Source organism: Poecilia mexicana, unplaced genomic scaffold, assembly GCF_051168715.1.
Source record: "Poecilia mexicana isolate PSO_F unplaced genomic scaffold, ASM5116871v1 scaffold_11, whole genome shotgun sequence".
Lineage (NCBI taxonomy): Eukaryota > Metazoa > Chordata > Actinopteri > Cyprinodontiformes > Poeciliidae > Poecilia > Poecilia mexicana.
In genome coordinates this window covers 27,437,450-27,447,248 of record NW_028263380.1, presented here as the reverse complement: position 1 = coordinate 27,447,248, position 9,799 = coordinate 27,437,450, and the positions used below count along the sequence as shown (strand labels likewise).

The following is a 9,799-nucleotide window of genomic DNA, read 5'->3' as shown; positions in this document are numbered from 1 at the left end:
GTGACCAGAAACAAAGGGCGGGTAATTTTAAACGGATCGCTGTTGTGTTGGTTTCACTGAGCGGAATTCTGATCAGATTACCAGGAATATTAACCGAAATCTCACCGGGACAGAGCGCGGGATGAGCGAAGGGACCCCCCGCACCGTAATGGTGGAGGCGAACCACCTCCAAGGCTCGCAACGGAGACGATCTCCTCGGTTTAGTTCCCCTGGAGCTCTGCGGGAAAGCGACACCAAGATGGCGCTGGGAGTGAAGCGGTCCATCACTGTGAGGAAGATCGCCCCCAGGAAAACCACCGCTCTGACCGGGAACAACAAGGAGAACACCCCCAGGAGGTCTCAGAACCTCAAGGAAACAAAGGGTTCAACCCCGGAACCCGGCTCGAACCGCTGGACCCCCACTTCAGCCGGGAAGAAGAGGCAACAGGCCCCCGAACCCACACCCAGTGGCCCGTCCTCCTCAGCCGGGAGGAGGACGCAGCCGCAGCCCCCTATACCGTCCCCCATCCTGCCATCCTCTCCCCCGGCTGCCTCTCAGCCCGCAGATCCACGGGACTCGGTCTGGACCCAGAAGGTCCGCCGCTCCTACAGCAAGCTCAGCGACAGCTCGCTCCACAGCCCCGGGCACAGAGAGACTTTGTTCGGCTTCGAGAAGCTCAACACCCCGGAGGTGGTCCGGAGTCGGGTGGAGCTCTCCCGGTCCTCCCTGGAGGTTTCTGGGTCATTCGCGTCTATGCTGGAGGCCGATGAATGCGGACCCGAACCGGACCCGAACATCCCCGGGGTGGCGGTGGTGAAGGAGAAGCGGAAGAAGCGGAAGGTGCAGCAGATCAACACCGAGGAGCTGGAGGTCCTGGCGGCCCAGATGAACGCGGAGTTCCGGGAGGCAGAGCAGTTCGAGCTGGTGGTGGAGTGACCGGGGGACGGACAGATTCACAGCACCGGGGCTGATCGGACGGTGGGGCGTTCTGTGTAAAGATGTTAGCTTATAGTTATAGAAACACCGGATGATCTTTCTAATTGAATGGACCGAACTGCAGCTTCCGGTTCTGTTCTTAACAGTTTATTCTCCAGGTTCTTCCTTAATTTAGTTTCTATCCGAACCAGAACCAGACTGCCGGGATATGGACTATGTAAATACTGCCGCCATCTGAAAGATTCTGGCTCTTCTTCAGTACTTTAAGATTATGAAGCTGGAATTACAGATTATCCAGGAGACGCTTTTATTAAACATATTATTCTTGGACTCTTGTCTGGATTTTCTGCCTGTTTGAATAAATCCAGAATGAAGAAAATCAGAACATCTGCTTGAAGACAACAGTTCTATGTCATTCATTCATTCTTTAATGTTTTTATTTGTGTGAATCCAGTTTTCTTTAGTTCTGGATAAATCAGATTTATAAAAGGGTTTTCTTTATTTTAAATGCAAAATGTTCATATACTTTGTACCTTTTTGGCTTAACTGCTGCTCTGAATATATTCCTTTGGCTAGTTTCATTTTTTGTTTGTATAAAGCAGCTGATGATTACTAAACTAGTTGATTATTTTAATAATCAATCCAATTAATCGTCTCAGCCATAAATGTGAAAGGTTAAATATTTCTCTGAAAGCTTCAATGTTGCATCGTTGGTGGATTCACCAAAAATATTAATAAACATAAATCATCAGATATTTTGATTCAGAGGAGATGGAGAAAACATCTGCAGGTGGCAAATTTATTTACTAATCAAATATCCATAAGAACTGTTAAATGTTTAAGGCTTTTGATGTTTCCTGTGTTTTTATTGTCCAAGTGGAGCGTGAGGCTTCGCTCTCTGCTTCAGACATTAGTCACTGAAGCAGCAGGATTACCTGGCTGTGTGAAACAGATTATTTCCTCTGATTGTTTAATAAAGCAGATAAACCATTAAATGAGGACAAGGTGAAGATTAAAACTGAAATAAGATAATTAGTAAATCAATCCAAATCAAAAGAGTTTTTATTGCAAAAACAAAACAGAATCCAAAGGAAATTATGAATAAACATAAGGAAAAAAGAGGGATTATTCCCAGATTAGCAGACATTCCTATGGGACGTTTATAGATTATTGATCAGTGGTGTTTATTAGTACAGAAGCCTTCAGTAACAAGGCAGTTCAAAGTGATTTACATGATAAAAACATCATACAGTAACCAATTATTTTGTCAAATGACATCAGAATGATCAAATATATTGATCAATGTCCCAGTTATTAATCAAAGCAAATGGATTTTAGTCTATATTTAAAGGAACTCAGGGTTTCGGTTGTTTTTCAGTTTTCTGGAAGTTTGTTCCAGATCTGTGGTCCCAGAAGCTGAATGCTGCTTCTCCAAGTTTGGAGTAGAGTTTGGAGATGTAGAAGTGGGTGGTGTAGAAGTAGGTGGTGTAGAAATGGGTGGTGTAGAAGCGAGTGGTGTAGAAGTGGGTGGTGTAGAAATGGGTGGTGTAGAAGTTGGTGGTGTAGAAGTGGGTGGTGTAGAAATGGGTGGTGTAGAAGTTGGTGGTGTAGAAATGGGTGGTGTAGAAGTAGGTGGTGTAGAAGTGGGTGGTGTAGAAATGGGTGGTGTAGAAGCGGGTGGTGTAGAAATGGGTGGTGTAGAAGTGGGTGGTGTAGAAATGGGTGGTGTAGAAGTAGGTGGTGTAGAAGTGGGTGATGTAGAAATGGGTGGTGTAGAAATGGGTGGTGTAGAAGTGGGTGGTGTAGAAGCGAGTGGTGTAGAAGTGTGTGGTGTAGAAATGGGTGGTGTAGAAGTAGGTGGTGTAGAAGTGGGTGATGTAGAAATGGGTGGTGTAGAAATGGGTGGTGTAGAAGTGGGTGGTGTAGAAGTAGGTGGTGTAGAAGTGGGTGGTGTAGAAATGGGTGGTGTAGAAATGGGTGGTGTAGAAGTGGGTGGTGTAGAAGTAGGTGGTGTAGAAGTGGGTGATGTAGAAATGGGTGGTGTAGAAATGGGTGGTGTAGAAGTGGGTGGTGTAGAAGTGGGTGGTGTAGAAATGGGTGGTGTAGAAGTAGGTGGTGTAGAAGTGGGTGGTGTAGAAATGGGTGGTGTAGAAGCGGGTGGTGTAGAAGCGGGTGGTGTAGAAGCGGGTGGTGTAGAAATGGGTGGTGTAGAAGCGGGTGGTGTAGAAGTGGGTGGTGTAGAAGTGGGTGGTGTAGAAGCGGGTGGTGTAGAAGCGGGTGGTGTAGAAATGGGTGGTGTAGAAGTGGGTGGTATAGAAGTGGGTGGTGTAGAAGTAGGTGGTGTAGAAGTAGGTGGTGTAGAAGCGGGTGGTGTAGAAGCGGGTGGTGTAGAAATGGGTGGTGTAGAAGCAGGTGGTGTAGAAGTGGGTGGTATAGAAGTGGGTGGTATAGAAGTGGGTGGTGTAGAAGTAGGTGGTGTAGAAATGGGTGGTGTAGAAGTGGGTGGTGTAGAAGTGGGTGGTGTAGAAGTGGGTGGTGTAGAAGTGGGTGGTGTAGAAGTAGGTGGTGTAGAAATGGGTGGTGTAGAAGTGGGTGGTGTAGAAGCGAGTGGTGTAGAAAGCGAGTGGTGTAGAAGCGGGTGGTGTAGAAAGCGAGTGGTGTAGAAGTGGGTGGTGTAGAAGTGGGTGGTGTAGAAGCGAGTGGTGTAGAAAGCGGGTGGTGTAGAAGTGGGTGGTGTAGAAGCGAGTGGTGTAGAAAGCGAGTGGTGTAGAAAGCGAGTGGTGTAGAAGTGGGTGGTGTAGAAGCGGGTGGTTTAGAATCGGGTGGTGTAGAAGTGGGTGGTGTAGAAGTGGGTGGTGTAGAAGCGAGTGGTGTAGAAAGCGAGTGGTGTAGAAGTGGGTGGTGTAGAAGCGGGTGGTTTAGAATCGGGTGGTGTAGAAGTGGGTGGTGTAGAAGCGGGTGGTTTAGAATCGGGTGGTGTAGAAGTGGGTGGTGTAGAAGTGGGTGGTGTAGAAGCGAGTGGTGTAGAAAGCGAGTGGTGTAGAAGTGGGTGGTGTAGAAGCGGGTGGTTTAGAATCGGGTGGTGTAGAAGTGGGTGGTGTAGAAGTGGGTGGTGTAGAAGCGGGTGGTTTAGAATCGGGTGGTGTAGAAGTGGGTGGTGTAGAAGTGGGTGGTGTAGAAGCGGGTGGTGTAGAAGTGGGTGGTGTAGAAAGCGGGTGGTGTAGAAGTGGGTGGTGTGCTCTCTCTCTCTCTGGTTTAGTCAGAACTCCAGAAGGAGTAAAAATTCTCCTAAAGTTGTTTTTCAGTAAATGTAGCTAATTTCATTAGTTTGAATTGGACCTCCATGTGTTGTTAATAGAGGTGATGAAGAGTGTAAGTAATCCTGCCCGGTTCTGGTTGTGGATCTGCAGAGCCAGATGTAACGGTTCTGATCCGGGTCAGAGGTCGGTTCTGTCTGCCAGGTGAGCAGCAGCTGCCTCTGATGTTTCCCCTGAAGCTGCCAGGTGAGCGCCGCTTCAGAGGCTGTTTACCTCCGCGCTGCTGAGGAAGAGGAGCAGCAGAAATAATGAGGGTTTCTGTGAAAATCCACTGTTTGCTCATGCATTTCCAGCATGTGCTCAGCCTGCGCTGTTTTTCTCCTCAGGTGGCTTTTCATCTTCATTTCTTATTTCGGTGTTTTCGCTCATGCAGGCGCTGTTTTGTGTATTTTTAACTCAGCAGATGCTGTCAGGAGCAGTGAAACTTTTCTCTTCCTGTTGGTTTACACCAGCCGCCGCCGCTGCATCTTTTTCTCTCATTTTTATGCGTTCCTCCCCTCTTCCTCCCCTCTTCCTCCCCTCTTCCTCCCTCTTCCTCCCTCTTCCTCACTCTCGGCGGTTGTCGCTGGTTCAGCCTGACTGCTTCGTTAGGGCTCATCATTTGCATTCAGATTAATTATCTAATTACCGCCCGATGTCCGGCGGCCAGCCCTCACTGCGGCTCATCAGCGCTCAGCCTGTAATTATTTTAATCATTTACTTTCATCTGGAGCGTTGCTGCCATGCTGCCGTGTTTAGAGGCCATTCTTAATTACCCTGCCAAGTCGCTCTTCACGGGGGGAGAGGGGCGAGGAGGACCGACGGGAAGCTCCCTTCTTTTATCGTGGGCTCACACAGGAATGGCCGTGGGCCTCGGAGTTCTGCCGCTATGACACGCAGAGCCACACGGAGCGTTCAGGCCCGCTGCCCTCCATCAGGGGTCAAAAGGTCAGCTGAGCCTGAGCCGTCACCTCCTCCCTTGGCTGCTGAAGAGGAGCAGATACCATCCCTTTAAATTGGCTTTGAATATTCAAGTTGGCCGATGAAAGTTAAATGAAAAGATGATTATCTACCAGTTTTATCGCGCCAAGCTTTCATTTTTCATTTTCCTGTTCCCAGTTTTTGGCAGCTTCATCGTCCTGACAGCTGAGGAGGAAGAGGAGGAAGAGGAGGGTTAGGTAGTGGTGGTAGATTTACCAGCTTAAAGGACAGAGTCCCAGTAGAACCAGTACAGCATCATGTTTCCTTGCTTCTACACAGATGATTAAAATGAATAAATTAGGGGTTTCAAACTTTTTGTCCCTGGGGCCAAAACTCACAAATTTCAACTACCTGCGGGACCCAAAATTAAATAAAACATGAAAAAATTAGTTTTGTGATTTCTCCAAGACCCTAAACCTAAAAAGGGCTTCAGACAATTTCCCTATTAAAAGAAAAACCATAAATGTCCAACATTTTGCGATCATCAATTGTTTTATATTTTGTTGGTCATTCTTTTTACTCTTCTTCACTTGTATATAGGGGCCTAACAACATAATTTTAAGGGCTACAAATGGCCCCGGGCCACACATTGGACACCCCGGATCTAGAAAATGCAGGACATTATGGGCTGCCGTTTGTAAACTCAAACCTTACCAGGAATAATTTGGTATTTCTGATACCAAATTACTAAAGGTTATTTAACCTGTCGTAAGACAATGAAATGGGGAGTTAATTTTTCAAAGTCATATTTTCACCGTGTTGTTCATTTTAAGAATGCTTTGTTTACAAGCTAAATATTTAGCTCTGAACTAGCTGTTTAGAGCTAAATATTTAGCTAATATACAAATTCACTTGCCGATAACCGGAAGTTGGTTCTTCTGAATCGCTTCCTGTCATCTCTTCGTCTTAGTTTTTTTTTTCGTTTTTTCTTAAACATTTCAGCTTAAAACAGAGAGTAAGTCTTTTTAAAGGCAATCATATTCTCACCAAGTTACTGATTCATTCATGTTATAAACGTCACAGTTTTCAACTAAATATTTAAATAACAAGCGCTGAGATAGCTATATAGCTAATATACAAATTCACTTGCCGTTAACCGGAAGTTGTCATCTCCGTCGTTGTTTCATTTCGTCTTTTCTTAAACAACAGTTCATCTTACAAAGAACGAGCCGTTTTAAAGGCAATCCAGACGTTTACCGTTGGATTTACAGTAACGGCGATGCGTCAGCATTGAAGGATTCAGTCCGGATCCCGCTTTTATTTTGATAGTGCATTTCCGCTTCTCTGTCAGTCTTTGCATTTGGGAGGTAAACATCCAGCAGAAGACACTGGAAAAATAAAGGGCGAGTAGTGAAAGAATTAAAATAAGATGCAAGAAAACATGGTGTGACATTAAACATGGTTAAATATGACAGGATGAATGGAATTATAACATTTAAAATAAAAAAATGGGATTAAGAATGTAGTTTTGGTAGGTAAGATGGATGTTCTGGCCCACACTCCAGCAGATGGCAATAATTCATCTAATGTTGGTTGTCACCCGACATGAAATAAATAAATAAATAAATAAATAAATAAATAAATAAATAAATAAATAATAAGCTTATCTGCAAGTGAATTTGCATATTAACTTCTTCAAACTACATATTTAGCTTACTGGTGAATTTAGTAATATAAAAATTAACATCCATTTTTTTCTGCTACTACAGAATAAATAGGTTCCTGCTGTTAATTTCCAACTGTGTAACTTTACAAATCTGGTCTCCCTTTGAGGTTTTTCCTCATGGTTCTGGTTCTGGTGCTGCTCTTTATTTGGGTCTTTTGTCAGGAAGGTGTTCAGCTCTGAGCTCCACAGTCGGGACGGGGATTCTCTGGGATCGGTTAAACACTGCGCTGTTTGTTATTCATCATTATTTATAACCATTAATCCCTTTTAGCTGGGAGGTGAAGCTGCAGCTCTGAGGAGTTCCAGGGATTAAGTTGAAGAGCCTCGTGTCGCCTCGGGCCACCGAGTGGAGGGGCGACTCCGTTTGGAGGGGCGACTCCGTTTGGACCGCAGAGATTAGCCACTTCCAGGCAGAGATGCCCCCTGCGCGGGTCAGTTACGCCCGGCGTTCATCAGCAACGCAGGGAGACTCAGATAAGAGGCGACACGTCTAAAGATTAGCTTCCTTCTTTCTGTCACTTTGCTAAATTCATTACGAAGTGCAGCGGCCCACCCTGACTCCAGACCCGGCCTAGTACTTCCAGCGTTCTTGCTGCTTATCAGTTTAATCCTCGATTTCACGGCGCCGGGTCAGAGACTCCCACTCCACTCCTCACTTTTGTCCCAGGATGTCACCGTTTACCCCCATCAAAGAGCAGAGGGACCTGCAGCTGCCCCGCGGCCCGCGGCCCGGCGCACGCACCTGCCAATCGCGGCCGCATAATCAGTGGGCGGGGCCCCGCAGAGGACCCCCTCAATGCGCTCCTGAGAACCTCTTAAGCGTGAAAAAGCTTTCTTTCTCCTGCTTTTGTTCCCGGCGGTTTTATGGACCAACATGCGTCTTTATGAGGTCGAGGGATTTTTCACAGGACTCTATAGACGGAGATAATCCTTTCAGCTCCCAGTTTAACCTGCTGGTTTCACATTTATTAGCTGGTTAAAGCAGCCGAGGCAGCTGAAGCGCGCGCGCGCACACACACACACACACACACACACGCCCCCCCCACCCCCCCACACACACACACACCCACACACACACACAGATCCAGTCCTGGAATCACTCTGACCTCTGACCTCCACGGCGATCCGTAGGTTTCCCAACAGGTCCAGGAAAACTGACCAGATTCACTTCCTGCTTGATTTTTCCTGGAAAACTTTTTTGTCTGAAATTAAAGCAAAAAAAATCATAAAATAAAACAGAAGAAAATAATTCAGCCTGTAATAAAATATAAACAAACATCCTGATGTTTATATTTTAAATGTCTCTGTTTGATTTTCCTGGATTTTAATAGAAAAATAAAAACAAAGCTGTTGTTTTTTATCATCTATATTTTATTATTTAAGAATTATAGAAATGGATTATATAATTTTCACAGATTAATTAAAACAAGTGAAACAAATCAGGTTCCAGTATTTTGTTCTTCTCTAGTCAAAGTTATTTTTAAGACATCTTTACTTACAAAATGATATTTTTGGACATGAATATGAAACTATTTTTGTATTTTTGACACATCTCTTCTGAGTTTTTGTTTACAAATAAAAACTAAATAAAGTGGTAAAACTCCATGTTTGCAGTAAATGAACTGATTTGATGCACAAAAGGATCTGATCAAATAAAATGTTACTTGAAGGAAACAGGAGCGTTTTAATCTGGAAAATATTTCAGATATTAATGAGAAATTAAAAGCTTCTGGACTCTCAAAAATAATTAATCAGGTTTTTTATGTTTTCTTTTGTTTGTTTTATCTGCTCTAAGTTCAAATTATTTAAAGGAGGAAACTGAAGGATGAATTCAGTTTACTAACAGTTAATGAGCTGATGGAAGCAGAATGGGAGAGTTTTGGGCCTCCAGGGCTTCCATACACAGAGCTCACCTGTAGACTCAGACCAGCTGATTGGAAAATGAAGAACAGGTGTGATCATCTATCTATCTATCTATCTATCTATCTATCTATCTATCTATCTATCTATCTATCTATCTATCTTCATCATCTCTTCATCATCCTCGGGCCGTGGCCTCCCCTCCACCCTCCTCTTCCTCACCCTTCATCCCTCTCTCTTCCTCTTCCTCCCCCCAGCCACCCCGTTTCTGTCAGAGCTGATAGTTTCCACGCCAGCGGAGCGCCGCGGGCCTCCGCTCTGTCACACCACATCAGGCAGAGGAAGAGGAGGAGGAGGAAGAGGGACTCTGCGTTCAAACAGCAGCTCAACTGCAGCAACGGAGCACAAACTTTCTCATGTGGAGTCGGTCCGCTCCAGTCCGGTTCGGTTCGAGGAGCAGCGGCGCAAAGTGGCTGTGCGCCGTATGTCACTTAGGGGCGCCGCGGAGAAAGGGCGCCAAACAGAGAGGTGTAAAAATGACGAGCCGTCAGGATTTTGTGCATTCAGAGCTTTAAGTGACGATAACAGAGGATGAAAAGGAGGATGATGATAGTTTTGAAGTTTTTCCACCAGGAACCTTTTTGGGACCCCGGTAATGACCGGGGTTCCAAAAGGGACCGGAGTCCTTGTACAGAACCGGTTCTGGTTCTGCTCAGTTTGATCTCCTTCAAACATCAACATGAGGTAGAAAAGATTCAGAGAAAGAAAAAAACTCCTGTCAAAGATGTCCTGACCTCATCATTTTTATTTATATTAAATTTAATGATTTAAATCCTCACACTGATGGACTTTAATGTAAGTTCAGGAGTGAAAGTTCCAACAATTCATTGGAACTTTAATTGGGTCAAATCTCTGAAACTTCATCACTTTTAATTTAAGACTAAGAACGATCTCTTTTTTCCTGAAAATTTTTTATATCAATCTCTCAAAATAAATATTTTGAACAGAGAAATCTGAAATTCTCATAACGTCCTTTTTCCCCAACATGCACTGGGCCGTTTCCGTTCATCGTGATGCGGG

The 9,799-nt window shown here is 44.9% G+C and overlaps 1 protein-coding gene and 1 long non-coding RNA gene across 2 annotated transcripts; one reads left to right on the top strand and one right to left on the bottom strand.

The window, feature by feature from the left end:
• Positions 1-11: 11 nt before the first annotated feature.
• cdca5 (cell division cycle associated 5) lies at positions 12-1,301 on the top strand. The gene has a single exon (XM_014973094.2). The coding sequence runs from the start codon at positions 122-124 to the stop codon at positions 914-916; it is 795 nt and encodes a 264-aa protein (XP_014828580.2). The 5' UTR covers positions 12-121; the 3' UTR covers positions 917-1,301.
• Positions 1,302-4,576: 3,275 nt separating this feature from the next.
• LOC106907403 (uncharacterized) lies at positions 4,577-5,532 on the bottom strand. Its single transcript, XR_001415587.2, has 2 exons — positions 5,286-5,532; positions 4,577-5,198 (listed from the first exon to the last, which is right to left on the bottom strand). It is a non-coding gene; the product is annotated as an uncharacterized LOC106907403 (long non-coding RNA).
• Positions 5,533-9,799: the final 4,267 nt, after the last annotated feature.

What these genes read in the sequence shown, in the direction of transcription:
- cdca5 (XM_014973094.2), top strand. Translation starts at nt 122, where the DNA reads ATGAGCGAAGGGACCCCCCGCACCGTAATGGTGGAGGCGAACCACCTC.